At 39.3% G+C, this 23,095-nt stretch overlaps 5 protein-coding genes across 5 annotated transcripts; 3 read left to right on the top strand and 2 right to left on the bottom strand.

Moving 5' to 3' along the window:
• Positions 1 to 675: 675 nt before the first annotated feature.
• Positions 676 to 3,936, bottom strand: LOC126792970 (adagio protein 3). The gene is made up of 2 exons (XM_050519500.1): positions 3,610 to 3,936; positions 676 to 2,590 (listed from the first exon to the last, which is right to left on the bottom strand). The coding sequence occupies exons 1-2, from the start codon at positions 3,903 to 3,905 to the stop codon at positions 988 to 990; spliced, it is 1,899 nt and encodes a 632-aa protein (XP_050375457.1). The 5' UTR covers positions 3,906 to 3,936; the 3' UTR covers positions 676 to 987.
• A 1,564-nt stretch (positions 3,937 to 5,500) lies between these two features.
• Positions 5,501 to 6,223, bottom strand: LOC126792492 (uncharacterized). Its single transcript, XM_050518903.1, has 2 exons — positions 5,870 to 6,223; positions 5,501 to 5,695 (listed from the first exon to the last, which is right to left on the bottom strand). The coding sequence occupies exons 1-2, from the start codon at positions 6,221 to 6,223 to the stop codon at positions 5,501 to 5,503; spliced, it is 549 nt and encodes a 182-aa protein (XP_050374860.1).
• Positions 6,224 to 7,406: 1,183 nt separating this feature from the next.
• On the top strand, positions 7,407 to 11,567 carry LOC126790243 (two-component response regulator ORR21). Its single transcript, XM_050516407.1, has 6 exons — positions 7,407 to 7,746; positions 8,173 to 8,325; positions 8,400 to 8,798; positions 9,208 to 9,284; positions 9,670 to 10,806; positions 11,058 to 11,567. Exons 1-5 carry the CDS (start codon positions 7,527 to 7,529, stop codon positions 10,804 to 10,806), a joined length of 1,986 nt encoding a protein of 661 aa, XP_050372364.1. The 5' UTR covers positions 7,407 to 7,526; the 3' UTR covers positions 11,058 to 11,567.
• Positions 11,568 to 16,880: 5,313 nt separating this feature from the next.
• Positions 16,881 to 19,433, top strand: LOC126789886 (CRAL-TRIO domain-containing protein YKL091C). The gene is made up of 6 exons (XM_050515952.1): positions 16,881 to 17,139; positions 17,265 to 17,517; positions 18,021 to 18,057; positions 18,357 to 18,474; positions 18,666 to 18,776; positions 18,977 to 19,433. Exons 1-6 carry the CDS (start codon positions 17,068 to 17,070, stop codon positions 19,112 to 19,114), a joined length of 729 nt encoding a protein of 242 aa, XP_050371909.1. The 5' UTR covers positions 16,881 to 17,067; the 3' UTR covers positions 19,115 to 19,433.
• Positions 19,434 to 19,714: 281 nt separating this feature from the next.
• On the top strand, positions 19,715 to 22,979 carry LOC126789885 (uncharacterized). Its single transcript, XM_050515951.1, has 7 exons — positions 19,715 to 20,371; positions 20,800 to 20,886; positions 20,986 to 21,030; positions 21,140 to 21,235; positions 21,398 to 21,499; positions 22,399 to 22,553; positions 22,632 to 22,979. Exons 1-7 carry the CDS (start codon positions 19,799 to 19,801, stop codon positions 22,711 to 22,713), a joined length of 1,140 nt encoding a protein of 379 aa, XP_050371908.1. The 5' UTR covers positions 19,715 to 19,798; the 3' UTR covers positions 22,714 to 22,979.
• The last annotated feature ends 116 nt before the right edge of the window (positions 22,980 to 23,095 follow it).

The raw sequence follows: 23,095 nt of genomic DNA, 5'->3' as shown, positions 1-23,095 counted from the left end.
TACTAATGACACTTGGGTAAATCTGGGGCATAAGCAACCAGGAGGTTACGCATGTAAGCCTTTAATCATAGGTAAAAATACCGATTCAAATGCCAACAAGTCCGTCCAACAAAATCCAGTTCAAGAACATAAAGCAAACTAGGTAAAGGTTTGCATAGACACACATCTTGTAGTAATAGGTCTCCAATATACCTCACAAATATGATAAAGATAGCGACTTTGCTTTCTATGCAAAATGAATTTGGCTGTTTTTCTCTTTCAGAAATTGAAAGAAATGTGATCCTGAAATGTCCTAGTTCCAATTGGAGACATTTGCTTATTTTGCAGTCTGGAAGTTTTTTCCAGTCTTGCATACTCCACAGAGCCCTTTATTGGATTGGCCTACTCTTTGTTACACACTGGTCACATCAAATGAATTTGCTATATTGTTTATTTTATAGTGGGGGATGCGGAACGAGAGAACTTTGGGATGGTAAGGCAAGGAAATACTGTGCAACACGTTTCTCTCATGCTGTTCCTCTCTTGCATTCTTTTGTGGCAGCCAGATATAGTGTGAAACCCAAATTGGGGAGGCAGGGAGTCCAAATATGAATACCGATGGTGTCTCAAGGCACAAGTCGAGTAGGGTAATTGCAACGAATGCAGATGGCATGGTGGTCAGGTGGTAGCTTGAGCTTGGGGTCAGACCTTGACATTTTCTTGCAGTTTAGTTCATTTCATTGAAATACGACGCCCTCTCTTTCAAAAGAAATTTGTATTACACATTCATATACTAAGGTCACAATGTACAGCTAAAAGTGATTCATAGTGTGATCTAAATACAGTGTAGTACAAATCTAACCACAACAAGCAACATCAAAAACCAATCATCATTACACAACAAAGCTGATCACTGGGGACTTGGGTGGAAGAAGCTTTACTTACAGAGATCACAAAACAAAATTGCTTCCAGTGGTTGGTGCACAGTAAGGCAAAGAAGAAATCTTATCATAGGTCTGAATCCTGCCTGCTTGCTAAGCACAACTCATGCAAGTCATTAAGTATCCACTCCTCACCTGTATGGCCACCCAGTACCAGGACCCTTGTTCCTCCGACCACACAGGTGCTGTGGCCCCAAGCAAACTTGGGTGGTTGCCCTGGAACGTTGAGAATTCTCCAGGAAGGTTTCTCTTCGGAAGGATCCAACAAGAAAAGTTGAGAAGGAGAATGCAGCCCGGCAATTGAACCACCAAATATGATAACTCTTCCACAAGGCATGCTAACAGCAACATGATCAAGTCGAGGAGGAGGAAGCACTGCACTCTGGCTGTCAATGCTGGTAAATGCATTACACTCCAGTTGCCTCCACTGAGGCACTACGTCTTCCAAATCAATGGTGTAAGTCTCACCTGATCTTAACCGTAAATGCCCACTGTTGGCGAGTCCACCGAACATGAGAATTTTTGATCGGCCATACACTGAAAGCGAATGTCCCAACCTACAGGGAGGAGACCACAAAGTTGGAATCTCCCTCCAGATTGGATATGCTGTGGTGAGATCCAATACGTATGTGTCACTAAGAAGTAGCCCACCGTCTGTGCATCCACCTGACACGACTAATTTAGAACCTTCTATAATGCAAGAACTGTGCCAGGATCTGGGGAGAGGAGGAGTTCCTCCATAAACTTCTTTCCACGTTGGCTGCTTGGCATCTAAGTCAAGAACAAAAACATCATTAAGCAACCCTTGACGTCCACATCCCCCAAACACTACCAACAAAGAACCATTCAAACATGAAAGAGTGTGGCCCCAGCGCCCTGGTGGCGATGCTTTCACACTTACTCGAGTCCACTCTGGGTTGGCAGCATCCAGATTGAGAACAAATGTGTCATCCATTGGCTGCATATCAACCCCTTCACCTCCAAACAGTACAAGTCGATTTCCCACAGCACAAGCACTAAAGTTGCATCGAGAAGGCTCCACAGAACCTCCAACAGTGAATTTCCTCCAACAAATAGCCTCAAGAGTTGTCAGTTCCCTAGCCAAACGCCCCCACCCTAACTTATCAGTCATCAATTCCAATGTACCAGTGACTTCTCTTCCCCATGCATTTTGACATACCATCTTCCTCAAATGCTCATTTTTTGTTAGCTGACGGATTCTTCTGCATACAGACCCAATGGATGCCACATCCCTCGGTGTCAAGCGCGAAAAGATGTTGTGAGCCAAGACTTCATCCGATAGTTGAAGAATCCCACAAATTTCTTGATGTTGGGTTGAAGGTGTTTGTCCACTGGTGAGAGAATACTTACTGGATTCACTGTACTGCTCAGTGCATATCTCTTTGTAAACTGGATATGCACTGCTGAGATCTATCTTTGTTTCAGCAAATACTTGAATGCCTATGATGTGTGTGACACTCCCGTTATCATCAAGTATAGGTTTCAGCCTTAGCCTATTCACCAAAGGAGTGCCATCCTTACTGAAATTTAGAATCTCACCTAAAAACTCAACTCCTTCATCAAGACACCTTCTAATCTCAGAAACGACGTCAGGATCTACCAGAGGATGTCGTCTTTGAGCATGAGGGTCCCTATATTGTAAGAACCGACTGAAACAAAAGAAAAGAGAGAAGTATAGGTAAGACAACTTATGAGATACTTAACTATCAGACGACAGATATGCTAATGAAAGCGCACCTACAGACATGGATCATATTAGTATATGAACCAGCTCAGAAAACTTCAAACAAATGCAAATTGTTTTTTATTAACAAATATGCGTTCATCTCATTAAATCTTATATGTTACTAAATCCTAAATTAAATATAATGTTCTAGAGATTCTCGGTTTAGATTCAAAGGAAAGTAAAATGTTTCACTCGCAGCTTACACACATCTAAGAACGTAAACACCTGCATTTTCTCATGCTCAATCTAACTAGCATATTAGTTTCAAAAGCTAACATTCAGAATTGAAACGAACACTTAACAGACTCTCTCAGAATCCAATTCATCTTTAATAAACCATCAGTAACCTAACTCATATAACACCAATGCTCACAGAGATTTCCCAAACTACCTCAAACAAACAAAACCACATCACACAAAAAGCCCTAAACTTCAAATATGAACCCATCTTCACTATCTTCACTATTTCTGGACCAGGACGTCTGCTTTCCTCTACATTCACAGATTACATACAAAACCCAATTCCAATTACCCCAAAAATCACTTCTTTTTCTCTCTCGAAACCATTTTACAGGAAACTAACAGCCCCCAATACTCCATTAACGTATTCATACTTAACAATGTGGTCACCAGGGACACTATCATAAATTCATAATCCAACCCATCGTCAATAAAAAATCAACAACCAAGCTCAAAAACACCAATGCTGACAGAGATTCCCCAAACTACCTTAAACAAACATAACACAACAAACCCCTTAGTTCATATTCGAACCCACCTCCACTATTTCCGGACCAATACATCCCCTCTCCTCTACATTCGCAAATTACATACAAAACCCATATATATCACCCAAAAAAATCACCTCCCTTTCTCTCACAGCAACAAGAAACTAACAAGTCAAGGAAATTAACAACAGAGAATCGGAGTCGAAAGCACTACCAGTTACGACCGAGAACTTCATGAGCTCCGTATCCGGTGAACGTCTCGAACACTTTGTTGACGTAAATTATGGGACAATCGGGCTCCAGAGCATCGGAGACAACAAACGACGTCGGAGTCATTGGGTACATCATACCCCCCATCTCTGCCTTCTCTGAAACTTGTTCTTCTTCTTCTTCTTCGTCTTCTTCTCCATCTTCGCATTGAACCTCCTCGTATTTTCTGCATTTCAGTCTCTTCCGGAAGTTCTGAACCTCTTCTTCTTCGTCTCCTTCGTGTCTCTTCGGCATCGCCATATCTTCTTCAGCTCAACTCAACTCAACTCAGTTCGGTCTCTGTAAACTAAAAAATATCCCAATCTAAATTATAATTTATAGCTTCAACGCGGAAGCTTCTTCTGACCGAATTGGTCGTGCAGATATTTTTATCTACGGAAATGCCATTGGGATATTTATAACCGTGGAGGGAGTGTGTTGGAGAAGGGAGTAAGAGGGAGTGGCAGTTTTGTGGTTTGAGAAAGAGTGGAGGGTGGGAGTGAGAGGAGGAGGCCACGTAAGTGAGAATGGGCAACACGTGTGTAGGTACTGATATTTTGGTAGGAAAATATCGGAAAATATCTAGGTCCGAAGTTGTCACGGTCTTATTGCGTCCACGTCATTGGGTTCATTATGATGCGGAAGATATTTTTGTTTGGGGCGGTGCCGGAATTCCATTGTCAAGACTGGACGGTCGGACCCGTAGTGTTTGACGCTACATGTCTTTTTTGGCAATTAGGAATCACATTGTTCACCAACCTAAGGCAAATGGTGACACATTTATTTACCACCTATAACTGTGCACTCATGTACACGTTCTTGACACTATTTTACATCAACACCTTTGGTTACGAGAGGTGTTGCTACACATAGAATCGAGGGTTGTTTTGTTTCATAATTTACAGACGACAGGGCCGGCCTGAGGGAGGGCAGCCAGTGCTGCTGCAATGGGCACATGGCCCAAAATTTTAATTTTCTTTTTTCTGTTTGTTTTATTGTTAATAAATTTAATATAATTAATGAAGTAAAATCACACACCACATAATCGTGTTCTTCAACTGACCCATGCCAATTAATTTTTTTTATACAGCCTTCAATTCACAATCTATGTTCTAAATCCTGAAAAAAAAAATTTGTTTTTTTTGTAAGGGCCCATTTTTTTTCTTCACACTAGGCCTCAAATCCCTCATGATCGTTCCTGACAGACGAAAGAGACTAAAAATAGTTATTCCTTTTTTTATTCTTCCAAGTACATATTTTAAGTAGGCCAACTCTAACTCCGCCCGATTTCTTCTCTGTGCAATGAGTGTAGAAGTAGAACCTCACATCATGACGATTGAGTATTGATTAATCAATTAGGAATCCCATGATCTCGATTCAATCATGTTTTCCTGATCGAGTACGTAGTATGATAGCATATGACAACCCCTACTTGTGATATCTAAGTATCCAAGATGAGATTTTATGAGTAATATTGACTAATGGAGAATCGAGAATATCCAATGATAGTGGCGGAATCTGAGAAAAGATTTTAAAGGGACCAAATTTTTATTTAGTGACGAAAATAATGAATTGATGGACAATTTTACACTAAATGTATCATTAATTATGACATTAACGCTTAATTAAGAGAAAATAAAAAATTTCACCGGAGGGAGACCATGCACCCCTCTGGCCTCCGAGAGGTTCCGCCACTGCACCATCTTGTTATGAGTTAATGAAATATCTTCAAAAAAGAATCAACACCTCGATGAGATTCATCACCATCTACCAACTGTTTGCAAGTTGCAAGTGCATATTTATTCTAAATGAGCTAGCCTAATATAAAAGACAAGAAGCTCCCTTATATGTCACCTCTATATATCTATCTGTAACTTGGGTGGTAGATTGCTCTTGAACACTTCCCAGTTTATGTTTTTCTGCAAGTACTCTATATTCGAAGGGTCAAAAGGTCCTCGCACCCTGTCTACACTCTCTATCACTGCTCTTGCCGGAAGAATGCTTTTTGATGGGTCTGCTGAAGTCCCGTAACTCAAGCTTGAAGAGAACCCCTGAAATATATGCATACAAGTAATGCGAATCAAACCTCCAGCAAATAATGTATCTTGGAACTTTTCAGACGAAACCTGATAGAAAAATGTCACAACATTCTTTGATGCTAGTTGTATATATATAACATGGTCAAAGTACTCCAGCATAAGATAAGAGACTGGCAAGAAGCACACCTTGAAGATAAGCACTTCCACTGGTTGGTTATCCACCCATGCGTGAACGATAAGTGCTTCTCCTCTCACACCTTGACTATACAGCTCCAACATTGCTATCTCCTTGTTATAAGTCTCTTCATCTTCCTCCCCATCATCGGCGTCATCGTATCTCACTCTTCGTCTAGCGGCGCAGCGAATACCCGAGTAGACTAGTGGTTTGAGGACATTGTTCGAAGCTTTAATCGTAGAGCATGCTCTACTGGGACATCTGTTTTCAGTTGCAGAAGTACTGGTGACTTTAGGAGAACAAGGTAATGTGTATGGGAAAGAGACCAGCGTAGTCCAACTTCCCATTTGGAAATGCCTCAACATTGCAAGAGAACACTGTAATTTTCACAGGGAGGGTCTTAGAAACGTGCAGCTGGCTCTAGATCCCGACGCTTAGAGATAAGGTGGAAAATGATTGAATGGAAATGCATGCATGTATCAAGCATGGGGCGCTTATATAGAAGGGTGAAATCGTCATTTACACCTCAGTGTGGGATGATTCAATACAATGAATACATGACTATTTGAACAATGAATACATCATTGTAGTCTAAGTCTCTAAGAGCAGATCATTTGGAACCACAAACATCATAAGTGGATGTTAAAATTTGCTAAAGGTTCTGAATCTTTGTATGAATCAGGGGAAAATGCCACCATATTTATCCTTTAACTATGTAAGATTAGCAGCCACAATTGTGTAACATTACCATGTATGTATACCATAACAAGTGCGAAATGTTCTGATATATCATAGTTGTTATTTTGCAATCATTTTGCTCTTTCTTGATTTGAACTTTATTTCCTTATCTTGGTTTCTTTTGCCAGATTTATGCAGCTAACTATAGTAATTGGTCATTGCATTGATCACTTTATATTATAACCTAAATCGCTAAATTGATATGCATATGTATATATATACACACACAATTACATCACACCAGCTCAGATTGTAATTTAAAATTTAGCAGCTTTTATGTTAATTTTTTATTTCTTTCTCACATGATCGATTTACCAAGATTACATCCTTCATTTGGTAGATTACATATCAGATCTACACTAAAATCATCTAATGAATGGTTCATGCAAACCGTCTCAAGCTTTGAACTCGGAGAATTAGCTATATACGTACAAAATAGAATGTGAAAACTAAAAATTACTGACGATATAGATAGTAACAATCTTTTACATTTCACAAGAAAGCTAGTAAACTTTTCATGTCTTTCACCCAATCTATCTACAGAAAATAAGATAATCCGAGTCAACGAAAAGTAGACCCGGTTGTGAGGAAGCTGGACCCTACAGGCCCATCTCTTCAATAACTGCCCCAGCCCTCAATTATTTCCCTCAGAAATAATTATCTTAATCAAAGTATATATAGAAATAACCGAAAATAAATAAATTAAGAACATTCCATTTTCGTCTTCGCCCTCTCTCTCATTAGCTGCACTCTTCCGCACTATATATAAACCCCTCCCCTCACTCTGCTACTTCTCACGTAACAAAAAAAAAAAACACAATCGTATCAAACCAAAAATAAAATAAAAAATTGTCCGAATTTCAAACCCTAATTCCCAAATTGGATGGTGAAATTCTGCAGTCTCAGTTTGATTCTTTGAAATTGGCGGACATGGCGGCGTTGCAGGGCGTGGTGCAGTCGTGCATGAGCACCACCACCGCGGCGAGCAGCTTCGGCTCGTGTAAAGGCGGAGCCGGCGCTCCGGCGGCTTCCGCTGGCGTAATGGCGGCTCCCGAACAGTTTCCGGCGGGGTTGAGAGTCATGGTGGTCGACGACGACACGACTTGCTTGGCGATTCTGGAGCAGATGCTTCGCCGGTGTCTCTACCAGGGTTCGTGGCTCATCTCTTTCTCTTGCTTTAAGTTTATTAAGTCTAATTTAGCCTCTAATTTAGTCAAGTAATTTGCTTTATACAGAATTAAGCAGAGTTTAAGAGATTAGAGGAAAAAAAGGATAACAATTTAGTCTTGTTAATAATTTGGTTCTTATAATAATTTTGCATTTAATTGATTTTATAAGATAAGTTTGGGGATTTAGATTTGGTTTATCAGTAGGCGTGTGGTCCATTACTATTAGAATGGCATAGCTGTTCTGAATTTGCCATATCAGGAATGAATGGAGTTATATGGACGGTGGGGACACTCTTTTATTATGGAATGTTGATGCCATAAGTTGTAGATTTACATTTACTTAAGGTAGGAGCAGAGTTAAGTTGTCTAATACGTGTTAACATGTAAAAATTTCCGTGTGTATGCAGTTACACTTTGCTCCCGGGCTACGGATGCTTTGAATCATCTACGAGAGAAAAAGGGATATTTTGATGTGGTACTGAGTGATGTTCATATGCCTGATATGGATGGGTTTAAACTCCTGGAATGTATAGGGCTGGAGATGGATCTTCCTGTCATAAGTGGGTATATATTTGCTTGTGATGTTAAGGGTAATTAAGTTATGGTTGCCTATTGATGTGAGGGTTTTGTGCAGTGATGTCTGCTGATGGGAGAACCAGTGCTGTTATGCAAGGAATCAGACATGGGGCTTGCGATTATTTGATTAAGCCTATACGTGAGGAAGAGCTCAAAAATATCTGGCAGCATGTTGCTAGGAAAAGATTAAGTGAAAATAAAGAAATTGAACTTTCTGGGAGCTTGGAAGATAATGATCGGCATAAACGGGGAAATAATGATGCCGAATATACTTCTTCTGTCAATGAAGGAACAGAAGAAAGAGCAAGAAGTCAGAAGAAAAGGAGCAATGCTAAAGAAGATGAAGATGGTGATACCGAAAATGATGATATGTCTACATCAAAGAAACCCCGTGTAGTATGGTCAGTTGAACTCCATCAGCAATTTGTCAGTGCTGTGAATCAACTTGGGCTTGATAGTATGTTCTTCAACCTTGCCCCCTATATTGTCATTTAATTCCAATATTTGAATTCATGAAGGCATAGTTCATTCTAGTGTGCACTGTTTTATGGCATAGATGTCAGCTCATGTAAAATGTCTTATAGGTGAACCATTTGAGATCTCATTGCTTATATGTTTTTAGAATAAATAAATCAAATAACTTATATTCTTGATGTAAAAGTAATGAAGAGCATGGGATGTGGGGCAATTCACTGGTGAGAACCTTATTTCCTGGTATCCAGTGTCAAGTGATGAAGTAGTTGCACAGAGATTAAATCTTTCATTAATGAAGTACTAGTTTTTCTTTTCTTTGGTGATTGAAACAGAAATATGATGCTCAGTTTGTTATATTACTGCTCATCAGAATTTTTTTCTTCTATTTTCAGAGGCTGTGCCAAAGAGAATCCTTGAATTGATGAATGTACCTGGTTTAAGTAGAGAAAATGTTGCAAGCCATCTGCAGGTTGGGTGCATCCTTCCCTATCTATATACTCTTTTGGTAATTGTTTTGGTGTCACAAAGCACACCAATAAATTATAAAGTTCTAACATGATTTAAGTCATTGAATATTTGTTTTTTCAGTGTGAATTAAGGATCTAAACCAGAAACAAAATATGAACCTGTTTTCCTTTTTCAAAATCACTAGTGAAACATACAACTACATGACTCTGGCTTTTAGATTTTAGACTATTTTAGTTATCTGTTATCAGATCCTTGTTGCAGAAGTGGCATTTTTTTGTCATGTTGTTGTTTTGTTTTTATGTACTCTTATTTTGCATGTATCTAGAGCTGTTCACTTCAGCTCTGTATTTTTTCTCTTTGGTAATACGAATTAAGTTAATGTACAGAAATTCAGGTTATATTTGAAGAGACTAAGCATAGAACAACAACAAAATGCAAATGCTTTCTGTGGGCCTGTTGAACCAAATGTGAAATTGATTTCGCATGGGAATAGATTTGACATCCAAGCATTGGCTGCATCTGGACAAATTCCTCCTCAAACACTGGCAGCCCTGCAAGCTGAGCTTCTCGGTCAGCCTGTAGGACACTCTGGGCCAACAATGGATCAACCTGTTTTACATGCATCCTTGCAGACACCAAAGCGTGCCTCTGTAGATCATAGTGTGGCATTTGGGCAGCCTTTGATAAAACGCCAATACTATCCTCAATGCATCATACCTGCTGAGGATGCATCTTCAGGTGGACAATGGCGGTCTAATAATCTCAGTACCATGGCACCGAACAGCAATGTCGGAGGATTTAGCAATCAGAATAGCAACATGTTTGTGGATGTATTGCAGCAGGAGCAACGGAACCTGCAAAAAGGACATCAGCAGTTGTTGCTAACAGAACCTATTCGTAGTATCAGTGTACAGCCATCTTGCCTTGTGGTTCCCTCAAAGTCATTAGCTGGTTTCCAGGCTGGAAATAGTCCTGCCGCTGTCAATCAGAGTTGTGCCTTTAACAGGTCAACTGCTATTGATTACAGTCTCTTCTCATCTCATTCTAATAATAATTCCTCAATGAACGTTGGACGGATATCAGGTCATCCTAAAACTCCTGGCATTCTTAGTGGGTACCCGGCAACTGATTCCTTACCTACTCCATCTTGTTCTGTAATTGCTGAAAGTATCACCAGTCCCCAAAACTCAACTGGGACACATAGTGGTGCTCGACAATTGCCTGTGCGGTTGCATAATACATCAAACATCCAGGATCTATATGTTCCTAAATCAGGGGAAGTGCTTGATCAGGGCTTTTATAGGAATCTCGGATTTGTTGGTAAAGACACTTGCATTTCAAGTCGATTTGCAGGTGATGAGTTTGAATCGCAAAGCAACTTGAACCATGGAAGCATCCATGTCGAGAACATTGGTAACCCAGTCAAGCAGGAGCCAAATATGGGGTTTGTGGACAGAGCAAATGGCGCCCCAATATTTCAACAGTTTTCTTCCAGTGATCTCACAAGTGTTTTCAATGATTAGGTACTGTTTTGTTAATATATTTCTATTGTTATGCTCTATATTTGTGTAGATGCTGAAGTGTCTTTTTTTATCCATGGTATTCTCTTCTGCCATGTTAGCAATAGCCAATAGTTTTGTTCAGCTCTCTTCTCTAAACAACAGACCTCGACTAAATTTTGTCAATACAATTGTTGGGTGTAGATATTATTTAAGTTTCAACGCTTGTGGAATTGTCATTCAATATCTAATTCTGAGTTTAAACTTTGCAACAGGTTTTCGTTAGGTGGCCACCACATGTCTCTTGATGTTAGTGGAACGTACAGATTATTTCACATTCTCAAATGTTCAGTACAGATTGCAGGACTCAACAGGTGCAGAGCGGCCTCTCTCTCCTACCGAGAATCAAGAGCTGAGTAATCCTCATTGTTGGCACAGGTTCATTTTCATGTAGTGTTTAGTATTGTTGGACCCTGGGAAAAATAAATAATGTTAGCATCCAACAGCTTGAAACAATTATAATGGCATCTTGTCTACACAATTGTGTAGTAATTTTTTGAATTTAGAGATATTAGATATGGCTCATGGCTTTGTTCAACCTTCAGATCATTTAGTTGTAATATGTATCTCTATATTTGCCTACATATTTATCCAACATGATCAATGTAAATCATTTGTTAAAAGATAGAAAACACAATGGATGTTGTGGGAAGATTGTGGTCCTTTGCATCTTTCATTTGGCCATCTTATTACTGTATATATGGATATTAAGGGCCAGTTTGAGATAGCTTCATGAGCTGCTTTTGAAACCAAAAGTGATTTTGGGTCTACATGAGGTGTTTGGTAACCTATGAAGCACGGACACGCGGACAAGCACGCGAACTCAATTTGGACACGGCCCGGACACGCGGACACGCACCAACTCATAATAAAAGTGAAAGTGCTTATGGTGAGAAGCGAATATTAGTCATCCAAGGCACCCAACAACTCCTCAACCATTCCAACAGATTCAGTTTTTGTTATATTTATGCACACTTTAATATATATAAGGAGAGAAACTCATGATAAAAATAAGAATACTTGTGGTGGGATTCGAACCTTGGTCATCCAAATGATCCAACAAATCCTCAACCATTCCAACAGATTCAGTTTTTATTATATTTATGCACACTTTAATATATATACATCTAAATACTTTCAAAATTTTAAATTATTTTTTAAATATATATATATATATTAAAATAATTTTAATTGACCTATCCACCACGTGTCCGTATCTAAAAAAATTTTTATATGTCGTATTTACGTATCGAATCGTGTTTAATATGAACACTCGTGTCCGTGTCCGTACTACATAGAACACTCACATAACTGATTTACACGGAAGCTGATCCTCTCAAAAGCAGGTTTAGGAGAAGCTGACATATGGTTGCTTTGCGAGCTGCTTTTGTGGAAAACAGAGCTCTTAAATGAATTTTTGTAATAACCCTATTTTACCCTCTGTCTTTTTTCTTCAATTTACCCCCACAACCTATCTCTCTCGTCGTCATCATCAGAAACCTCTTTCTCGTCGCAATTGTTTTCCGTGCTCTACCATCAAAGCTCTAATCTCAAATTCAAGAATCAATAACTATCCTCATCAAAAACTTGGTAATCCAGGTCGTCCCCGATGCTAATAGGTAAACTCTCTTACAACCATTAACATAACTGTTAACTGTGTGGTTTAATTGTTCTTCATTGACAGATCTTGATTTTTATTATACCTTGCATTCTGAGTTTGGTTTTGTTCTTGATTATTATTCTTCATCTCCTTCCTTCCGTCTCTCTCAGTCAACACAGTGCCACCAGCCTTTCGGCTCTTTCAACTTTTGTTCCCTTCTTTCTCCATCAATAGCTCAATGCAGCTGCAGGGGCTAGCTTCTGGAACATGAATTCTACTTTTGAGTTCCTTTCTTGTTGAAGCTAGATAGGATCTACGCAGGTAAAAACTCAAACTTGTTATCACTTATCACCGATCGCTATTCCATTCCTAAGGGTAGAAAGTATCCTCTTATAAACTCTGGTTCTTCTAACTGCTCAAAACAGCTTAGTAAGAGGCATGTGTCTTGGCATATTATGGATTCCAAATATACACTACATTAACCTTGGCTTAGCAAAACATTCAGGACTCAGGAAATTTATACCTGTTAATACCCGGAGTTTTGATTCATTTGAAGTAAGAGGGACGTACAGCAGCATATTCTCTTCCCAAATCAACTTCAGCAAGGACATTCAGTACAAAGTGAGGAAGCAATTCAAAATTAACTCAAGTAGCTTAAACATCCATTCAACCTGTTTATTTCACTATTTGCAGCCAGCTGACTCAAACTTGATCAAAGGTGGAAACTCTAGAAGATAAGAAAGTCTTGATTTTAGCAGATGGTTAGATGGAACAGCCATACATACAATTCCAAAATACTTAGCAACACGGATAATCTGGCATCCAATTCCTCACCAGCATAACTAGACATCTTGAAGTTAGAGGATGTGGCTATTGTCAGTGTTTTCTCCACCGTTATTAAATGAAAACTATGTCCTAAAACTCAAATTAGTAACAAACAAAACTCTAGAAGATCTGGCTGAAATTAAGAAAGCAAATGGATCATACTAAATTCAAATGCCAAAAGTTTGTGCAGAAAACTAAGTTGAGTTGGAAGAGTAAAGAATTAAACATCCAGTTGTATCCAATACCACAAGCTGAAGTACAAGTTAATTACAATGCGAGCAAACAAATTGCAATCAAGCACCAAAGAATTAATTATAAGTTTATTATAATGAGAGCAAACAAAATACAATCAAACACCCAAGAAAGATAATAAACTTAAACAACTTGTGGGTGATAAAGAAAACAAAACCCGAGTCAATTGCAAGGCAAAGTTGATCTTCTTGTGCTGGCACAATCATTAATTGATCTTCTTCTTGAGTTGGCATCACTGCAGGGCTCAAGTGATCTTCTTCTTGTGTTGATTGTACTTGTTCTTGTGTTGGCATAGGGTATCGGCAGTAGGGGCATGTGTGGTTAATCTGCAGCCACTGAACAATGCAATGCAGATGAAAATGGTGTTTGCAGGGCAATCGAGTAGTGGGTTTTTGTTGTTTAAAATCATCCAAGCAAATATCACAAAAGGACGAGGTACAACTATCGGGTACTGTCACTGGCTCTAAACCGAGGATTGATAAACTGCTCGCAGGAATCATCCTCCTAGGCGCAGATGATGGTCGGTAAGTAGTCAAGTCCCATATACTTGCTATAACAGCGCCCACAGGGGAGACTGCAGCCTCAACCACGCCGAATATATTGCAGACCATAGCAGCATGTTTATGTTCCGGCACGCCCAGACTCTTGAGATGCTCACGTATTATGAAACGCTGCTCCGCCAAGTCACTGAAGTTCTTGTCGTACAATTGCTGCTTCAAATGAGAAAACTTTACCGGATGATCTATTTGCCCTAATTTAATGCGGGCATCCCAGATAACTGGATCGCGTATCCCACTCCTATGTCCGTTGCACTTGTAAAACTTCAATCTGATGAACAATTTGTCCTCCTCCCATGAGCCTCTCAGCTGCCTTCTTCTTTTTTGCACCGCGTAGTGTCTATACTTTCTACTCTCCACCACCTCCATATTCGGTTTTAGATCTGCATCCCCTAAAGATTGAGCCTCCTATATATATACACATGTAATTTGAGGGAAGAACCCTACTCCCTATAGGAAAGGGAAATGGCGAAATTCTATTGTAATTGGGAAACTTGAGGAGTAATGCTTTATATGAGGAATTATTAGGTACCCGGCATAGAGCTTAGCTGGTGTACCAAACCAAAGAGAGCCCGACATGTGGACATGAGATAAATTGATAGTAATGCAAATTTGCTAACCACAGTATCCACCATTTTAAACTGATGTCATGTGTCTTTTTTTTAACTCAAAATTAAATAATAATTAAACATTTTGAATGAGCTGAGAGGGACTGCAATCAATATCAGTTAAACCTCTTAAAGGAGTGCTTTTTGCATAATGTTGATATTTGTATTGGAATTTTCATGTTGATAGCAGCCTGAGCAGGTTAACTAGTTTTGTATTTTACTGATGGGGGAATCAAGTGGAGTAGTTTTAAGCCTTGTTTTAGAATTAATCTGTCAGTGTCTTGTCATATTATAAAAATAAGATTTCTCGTTTCTAATATCGTCACAAGATTTCCTGTAAAACACTCTAAATTCTGGTAATCTACCAACTGAAAGTAGTTGGATCAATTGATTGGTTTGTGACTCACGTTGGTTTCATCGTAGTATTTATCGATCTTTTCTGTGTAATTCATAGTAATTTTTTTAAAACCATATCTGGAGCCTTACTAATTATTCAACACTCTAATGGCAAACAGCCGCCCATGACAGCACCATAAGTTTCCGGGTATTGGCGTGACGTGCGAGTGAGAACGTCAAGTGAAATTGTTCTTTAATTGGATTTGATATGATTCATTGCAACTCAAAATTGTCTGACTTGATATTACCAAGTGTAGACATTCAATTATTCAAATTTGTGTCGAGTTCCTTTGCTTTCTGCTCCTAGCTCTAAGCAGCTTCTAGGAGCTTTATGTAAGTACACTCCTTTTTCGTCCATCACTTGCTTCAATTTCATGACCATTCTCAGTTCAGATTGCCACACACTCAAACAGTGATCTTCAATTGCATTATTAAGAGCCTTCTATATATCTCTAGAATTAGATTAAAGACGAGGTTTCATTCCATTCAACTGGGCAGGAGACAATGAAGATCTTAACCTGACAAAGTTTTGAAAGATGAAGAGGGTTGGGAACCCTTTCTTAGAGCTGAGCTTCTAGGTCAACCTGTAGGACACCCTGATCGATACTACATTGTATATTGCCTTCTCAGCTTCTACAAACAGCTGCGTTCTTCTGGTATAAAGTTATTGTTTTCATGGCGTCAGTAGGGTATAATGTAGACATAAGCTGTGTTATATACCAATAAATAATCAGTTATCATATTCATTTTTAAGATCTGAGGTCCAATGAACTATTATTGAAAAAAAAAATCCAAATCAACCCTAAACATGAAAAAAGGAGAACATATTCTTCATCTCCTTCCTTCCGTCTCTCTCAGTCAACACAGGGCCACCAGCCTTTCGGCCCTTTCAACTTCTGTTCCCTTCTTTCTCCATCAATTGCTCAATGCAGCTGCAGGGGCTAGCTACTCGAACTGGAATTCTACTTTTGAGTTCCTTTCTTGTTGAAGCTAGATAGGATCTACGCAGATAAAAACTTAAACTTGTTATCACTATTCCATTCATAAGAGTAGAAAGTATCCTCTTAAAAACTCTAATTCTTCTTACTGCTCAATCCAGGTTAGTAAGAGGCATGTGTCATGGCATATTATGGATTCCAAATATATACTACTTTAACCTTGACTCGGCAAAATTTAGGACTCAGGAAATAACCGGACTTTTGATTCATTTGAAGCAAGAGGGACATCAGCGTATTATCTTCCCAAATCAACTTCAGCAAGGACATTTGGTACAAAATGAGGAAGCAAATCAAATTAAACTCAAGCAGCTTAAACTTCCATTCAACCTGTTTAAACTCAAGCTAGCTGACTCAAACTTTGATCAAAGGTGGAAAATCTAGAAGATAAGAAAGTCTTGATTCACGGTGTCTAACAGTTGGGCACCATAACTTATACATATTAAGATATATTCACCTAAAACTTATTCCAAGCACAGATTGCTAGATGGAACAGCCCTACATACAATTCTAAAACACCAAGCAACATCGATAATCTCGCATCCAATTTTCTCGTCTAGCAAACTCGACATCTTGAAGTTAGAGGATGTGGCCATCGTCAGTGTACTCTACCCTTATTCAAAGCAACTGTCCTAAAATTCAAATAAATGATGGGCCCAGGCCATTCTTAGGCCCAAATTATTATTATTATTATATATATATTTGCATAATTTTTGTTGCTGCATTTTAGTTACATATAATAATCGTTGTTCCAAATAGAAGTGTAGAATTGTAGATGCCTCTATGAGATCATAGCCACAAAGTCGAACCACTTTTGTCCGCATCTTTCTTCTCCGTTAGCTTCTAAATACAATTCCTTTACATTTCAAAGCCACTCCCTCTTTTTGGGACCAAGTATGGAGCTTTGATCAATCTAACTGACCCTTCTGAATCTGAGCTGACACCCTATTCAGTTCTTCACACCCTGACTTTCCGGATTCGGACAAACCAACATGGAGGAAACCCAAGAAATTGCACTGACCCAGATGAAGGCATCAGTTCAGAAGCTTGGGTCCTCCACTGAGGTAGTGATCCTTTGTTTTTCTTTTAAATGCATCGTTCAAGTTTGGTACTTTATTCGGTATGTGATTCCAAGTTTGGCCCTTTATTTTGTATATCATTAAATTCTGGTAATTTATGTATTCTGCAGAAGTGTGGAGACCCAACACTGATGAGGTTCTTGATTGCGAGATCGATGGACCCAGAGAAGGCAGCAAAGATGTTTGTGCAGTGGCGGAAATGGAGGGCTTCATTTGTTCCCAATGGGTTCATTTCGGAATCCGAAGTCGAGGATCAATTGGCAGACAGAAAGATTTTCTTGCAGGATTTATCTAATGGATGTCCTGTGATGATTGTTAAAGCAAGCAAGCATTATCCTGCCAAAGATCAGCTCCAATTCAAGAGTAATTAGCTATTTCTCTAAGTTCTGTTAGTATCTTTGGGTGGGTTAGTTCATAATTTTCTATGTGTTACCGAATGTTTCTCATTTATTTCTCTTTGGTATTTTGGCTAATTATTGATGCAATGATGCCTTTTGATTAACAATCAAAACAACAAAAGGTTTAAGGAGTTAGATAAAATGGAGTCGCATCAGTAAAAAGTTGTTTGAAAGGTGTCATTATTGCCTGGGAACCTTTGGTTCTCTACATGACTAGCTGCCAAGATTAATAACTCATACAGACTATGTTTAAGTTGAGTGTATCACTTCTTATTTTTGACATTAATTATTTCATAGCGGAGTTACAACTTCAACCTGACTTTTGCTCTGATATTACAATCATGAAGAAGAACTACTAAATAGCGGAAACTGATATGTTAGATCCAATCCACACAATATAGCCTCAATAAATGAAAGACCAGCATGTGTGGTGAGTCTTCACTCATTTTAGTTTGTCTCTTGTTGCAGAATTTGTGGTTTTCCTGCTTGACAAAGTTATTGCAAGGTACCACTCCATTTCACCAGTATTTAATTTCTCTTTCAATACAGATAAGGTGTCTTTAATGATGTATCTGTCATACCTACTTATATTTAGGTTCAGTACTTAATAATGACTTTCAGTAATGTCAGGTAGAATGTTATATATGCTCATGCAATGTTAATGCTTCAAAATTGTTGCTTTAGTAATAGTCTTATGGATGGTTGCAGTTCATTTAGTTTAATCGAAGTCTTTCTCTCACAAATCACACACACATACACGGGTCAAGACGTGTTTACAGTTTCCATTTGGTTTGCTTGTCTCAGCTCTTACAGAGGAAGAGAAATCGGAAACGAAAAGTTGATTGGCATTCTTGATTTGCAACAACTTACCTATAAAAATGTAGATGCACGTGGATTAATCACCGGATTTCAATTTCTACAGGTGATTACCTTTCACTTATAGATCTTCACTCTCTTTCTTTCAAACAAGAAAAAAAAAATCTTTACCTTCCATGAAAGGTTGGGAAGAGACTTGAGATCAAAACATATAATAGAGGTCCTTGATCTGTGGGAGCATTTTCTGACTATTGTATTATGTGTTACTGAAGTGCTATCTACAACAAATTTGTGTAGGCTTACTACCCTGAAAGATTAGCAAAGCTATTCATTCTTCACATGCCACGCTTTTTTCTAAGTGTCTGGAGGATGGTTTCTCGCTTCCTTGAGAAGGCAACTGCAGAAAAGGTATAATTGTATTCATTTATCTTCCTAATCAGAAATACTGAGATACGTATAAGATAACTCAGATTGATACCTATTTGAAATCAAGCTGGTGAATGTATCTAGAAGAAGTTGGCTGGTACTATTAGAGTTTGATTGTTTTGTGAATGTACAACGATAATGTTGCAGCTTTTGAGCTACCTAAGTATGTGAAGTGATTGCAGATTGTAATAGTGAGCAATGAGGATGAAAAGAGAGACTTCATAATGGAAATAGGTGAGGAAATTGTTCCAGAAGAGTATGGTGGTCGAGCAAAGCTTGTAGCTATTCAAGACGTTGAACTGACTCCAGTAGAGGATTGATTGTACAGATAAAATTGAGGTTGGGGCTCCGATACCACATCCCCAACGGCAGCCCTGTCTGCCAAGCTTATATGGTTTACCAGTTGTGAAGGTTAACGACTAGCTGCCAGTTTCATCCTGCTTGATAATATGAACTACTTGAGCAGTAGTATGTATCCATGAGATAATTCTGCTTCTACAGAATGATGGATCAATTCAAGCTAGCTGATTACTTCTCTCGTTATCATCCTATAAGCCCGAGTAAAAATTCAAACTTTGTGATTTTATATATGTGACGTAGTGTTGATCCACATAATATACTTGTTATACTTGTGCATTATTACCATTTTACATTCAGAACTTCCACTTAGACCCCAAACTTGAACAATGATGTATTTCTCATGCCAAATTATCATACATGTTGTCATGTTGAGGTATCATCATCATAGGAACTTTATCTGCTTCAACGGTTGGGTGTGGTACTTGGGTTTGAGTTGAGTGAGAGTTCAGAACTCTAGATGAATCCAAGTCGATCACACGTGCATGCCCGCACGTGTGCTGTTTCAACTGCGACAGTCACCAACTGTACAAGAGTATATAAACTCAAAACAGCTTCGAAGGTTCATCAACACTAAACAAACAACAACCAAAGTAACAAACTTTCAGCTTAGAACCCAAAACCCTTCCCGCCGCCAATTTCAACTAATGGCCGCCACTCTCGCCAAAACCGCCCTATTCGGCGGCGCCGTCCGCATTCCCGGGCCCACCAGCACCACAAGGTCCAGCTCCGCCGCCCCATTCCGCGTCCGGATGGCCCTCCAGGACTCGGGCCCCTCCCTCGCCGTCGTCGGCGTCACCGGCGCCGTAGGGCAGGAGTTCCTCTCCGTCCTCCACGACCGTGACTTCCCCTACCGCTCCATCAAAATGCTCGCCTCCAAGCGCTCCGCCGGCCAGAAGCTCGACTTCCAGGGCCGCAACTACACCGTCGAGGAGCTCACCGCCGCCAGCTTCGACGGCGTCGACATCGCCTTGTTCAGCGCTGGAGGGTCCATCAGCAAAGAGTTCGGGCCCATTGCTGTGGAGAAGGGGACGATTGTGGTTGATAACAGCTCGGCGTTCCGGATGCAGGTCGGCGTGCCGTTGGTGGTGCCGGAGGTGAACCCGGAGGCGATGGAGGGAATCAAATCCGGGAAAGGAAAGGGTGCTCTTATTGCTAATCCTAATTGCTCCACCATTATTTGCTTGATGGCTGCTACTCCTCTACATCGTCACTCCAAGGTTGTCTTTATTTTATTTTTTATTTTATTGTATTTGGTTTTGGATTTGTGATACTAGTTTTGAAATGGGTTGTGTTTTTTGATTGGATTTGCTTTATGTTTTGGTGTTTGCAAGTTTGTTGCTCTGGTGATTATTTGGCTAATCAGCTAATGTGACTTCGAAACTTGGGTTCTGAGTGGTTTGGAGGTGTTGGTTTCCGTATTTTTCTTACTTGACTATGTTTGGTGCCCCGAAGTTGGATGTTTTGGGGATCATATCAGCACTTTGGAGCTATATGACGTTGCTTTGTTTGTGTATTTTGCTTACTTGACTGTGTTTCCTTGTTAGAAAAGTTGGTTGAAATGGGTTTGTTTTTGGATATTGGATGGGTATTGAGTTGGGGTTTTGTGTAGATGTTTGGTTGATTGGGTTATGAATGGGGTTTTCAGGTGAAACGTATGGTGGTTAGCACGTATCAGGCTGCTAGTGGAGCTGGTGCTGCTGCTATGAGAGAGCTTGAGCAGCAAACTCATGAGGTTTTTTTTTTCTACTTTCTCCATCTTTTTGTATTGGTTTCGGTTGTGTTTTGGTTCATCTTTCAAGTTTAGCTAATGTGATTTTGTATTTGTATTAAGGTTCTGCAAGGGAAGCCAGTAACTTGTGAGATATTTAAGCGGCAGGTCCGTCTATCTTTGCTCACAATACAATTTTTTTCAGAAAAGAAGCTGTCTTCTGTCCTGTTTCTCATGAGGTTTCATTGAGCCACCTATTTCTGCCTTCATTTTGCAGTATGCTTTTAATTTGTTTTCCCACAATTCAGCGGTCCTTCCAAATGGATATAATGAAGAGGAAATGAAACTAGTCAAGGAGACACGCAAAATATGGGTAAGTACTTTTAGTAGTTTCTATTCACTCCCAGAACAATTAGCTTGTTACTAAAGTAAGGTTAAGCAAAAATAGTTTGTTGGAAGTCAGATCTTGTGAATGAATGTGGTAACATATGGTATAGCACACTGGGTGTAATTTATTTGCTGTCCATGTTTTCAGAATGACAAGGATGTCAAGGTGACTGCCACATGCATACGAGTTCCTGTAATGCGGGCGCATGCTGAGAGTGTAAATCTTGAATTTGAGAGTCCCCTTGATGAGGTAATGCTACTATACTGTTATACAACTTACGTTGACAATATATATTGGTTGTTGATGACTTGTTTGGTAGTCATATGCACATTGTACATCTATACTGTTGGTGGGAAGAAAAGTAGTCAGAGCAAACGTGTAGATGATTTCATAAAATTTATTGTTATTGTTATTGTTTTCGAAATAATACTGAGCAAAGACTTATCAACATTGTCTGTTGTATCTGCATGATGATTCTTATGTTTATAATAAGTCTTTAGGCTGTTCCTGTATCTTATTTACAATGGTCTGATCTAGTGGATTCAAGTCACTGTTTGTTCTCTTCTACTTCTTTCTCGTGCATAACATTAAGATTGTCAATGACAGTTAACATTATAAGTACCCAGGTGTAGCATTTGGTATATCATCTTCATCTCAAAGAAGAGAAATTAGATATTATTGAAGTTGATAAAGATGCTTGTGTACTCTAATCCCCATGAAATTGTTTAGTCCCTTTTTGTCCAGTTGAGGGCCTTGGGGCTTAAGGGTTAATAATTCTATATATTACTTGAGCAATCTCTTGCATCCTGTGAACCCAACGTCGATGAAATTAATGTTCATTTGACGTCCCTGGTATGGTATGCCTAGAATGCCAGCTTGGAGCTAGCACTTTCTGCTTAGAACTTACAAATACGTTGACTAGTACAGTAGGATTTTTCTTATTGGACTGTGAATCGGATACTGTATGTCCATGCCTGTGTTCCAGTAATATGCGCATGTCAAGTTGTTTTATGTGGGAAGTAACCAACCATGTTTACAGTACAGCTAATTTGTAACATACATTATATATAAATGTACTCAGTGCAGTCTTTTTTCTGTTTGTTCATCCCAAATCTTCATTAAGAAATTTAAATTTGTTCAATGTTCAGGACACTGCAAGGGAAATTCTGAAGAAAGCTCCTGGTGTGGTGGTTATTGATGACCGTGCAGCTAATAACTTCCCTACTCCTTTGGAGGTGTCAAACAAAGATGATGTTGCGGTTGGCAGAATCCGCCGTGATGTGTCCCAAGAGGGCAACTATGGGTAAGCCTAATGTACCAGTGCATGCTCTAATTTTGAGTTGCATATATTAACAAGCCACTGATGGGAATGTCTGAGCAGGTTGGACATCTTTGTCTGCGGTGATCAAATACGCAAAGGAGCTGCACTTAATGCTGTTCAGATTGCTGAGTTGTTGCTATAGTCAACTGTGATTTCAATGGTGAGGTTCCTCACCATCTAATCTATTTGCAGAGATGAAGTGATTTGATATCTTCGTAGTTATGTTTTAGCCTTTAGATGGGGTTGTGAGGTGAGACGGAACAAATCCAAGCAGTTTTTGTAGACTAGTTATTCATTTTCAATGCAACTGTTAACATTATATCCTTACATTTGGAGGAATTGTTAGAATAAACCTATAATTCAATTCAGATGTTGTTTTGATTAAAGTGTATGCCAAAACTAAATTGGTGTCTTATGGGTCAGATGTTGAGTAGCTCAAGGGCGGTTATCGGGTTTAGATGAGCGGCCATGAATTCTGACCAAGCTTGGTTCAACGTTTTTATATGAAATATCTTGGTTCAACA

This window comes from Argentina anserina, chromosome 4 (genome assembly GCF_933775445.1).
Source record: "Argentina anserina chromosome 4, drPotAnse1.1, whole genome shotgun sequence".
In the NCBI taxonomy this organism is placed as follows: domain Eukaryota; kingdom Viridiplantae; phylum Streptophyta; class Magnoliopsida; order Rosales; family Rosaceae; genus Argentina; species Argentina anserina.
Note: the sequence above shows the minus strand (reverse complement) of the source record. Positions and strands in the feature narration are given on the sequence as shown.

What these genes read in the sequence shown, in the direction of transcription:
- LOC126792970 (XM_050519500.1), bottom strand. Translation starts at nt 3,905, where the DNA reads ATGGCGATGCCGAAGAGACACGAAGGAGACGAAGAAGAAGAGGTTCAG. An exon ending in GAAGTTCTCGGTCGTAACTG is followed by an intron (nt 2,591 to 3,609) that starts GTAGTGCTTTCG and finishes CTTTTGTTTCAG; the next exon opens with TCGGTTCTTACAATATAGGG.
- LOC126792492 (XM_050518903.1), bottom strand. Translation starts at nt 6,223, where the DNA reads ATGTTGAGGCATTTCCAAATGGGAAGTTGGACTACGCTGGTCTCTTTC. An exon ending in TGGAAGTGCTTATCTTCAAG is followed by an intron (nt 5,696 to 5,869) that starts GTGTGCTTCTTG and finishes CATATATTTCAG; the next exon opens with GGGTTCTCTTCAAGCTTGAG.
- LOC126790243 (XM_050516407.1), top strand. Translation starts at nt 7,527, where the DNA reads ATGGCGGCGTTGCAGGGCGTGGTGCAGTCGTGCATGAGCACCACCACC. An exon ending in TCGCCGGTGTCTCTACCAGG is followed by an intron (nt 7,747 to 8,172) that starts GTTCGTGGCTCA and finishes GTGTGTATGCAG; the next exon opens with TTACACTTTGCTCCCGGGCT. An exon ending in GAATCAACTTGGGCTTGATA is followed by an intron (nt 8,799 to 9,207) that starts GTATGTTCTTCA and finishes TTCTATTTTCAG; the next exon opens with AGGCTGTGCCAAAGAGAATC.
- LOC126789886 (XM_050515952.1), top strand. Translation starts at nt 17,068, where the DNA reads ATGGAGGAAACCCAAGAAATTGCACTGACCCAGATGAAGGCATCAGTT. An exon ending in AGCTTGGGTCCTCCACTGAG is followed by an intron (nt 17,140 to 17,264) that starts GTAGTGATCCTT and finishes TGTATTCTGCAG; the next exon opens with AAGTGTGGAGACCCAACACT. An exon ending in CTTGACAAAGTTATTGCAAG is followed by an intron (nt 18,058 to 18,356) that starts GTACCACTCCAT and finishes TGCTTGTCTCAG; the next exon opens with CTCTTACAGAGGAAGAGAAA.
- LOC126789885 (XM_050515951.1), top strand. Translation starts at nt 19,799, where the DNA reads ATGGCCGCCACTCTCGCCAAAACCGCCCTATTCGGCGGCGCCGTCCGC. An exon ending in CTCTACATCGTCACTCCAAG is followed by an intron (nt 20,372 to 20,799) that starts GTTGTCTTTATT and finishes TGGGGTTTTCAG; the next exon opens with GTGAAACGTATGGTGGTTAG. An exon ending in TTGAGAGTCCCCTTGATGAG is followed by an intron (nt 21,500 to 22,398) that starts GTAATGCTACTA and finishes TTCAATGTTCAG; the next exon opens with GACACTGCAAGGGAAATTCT.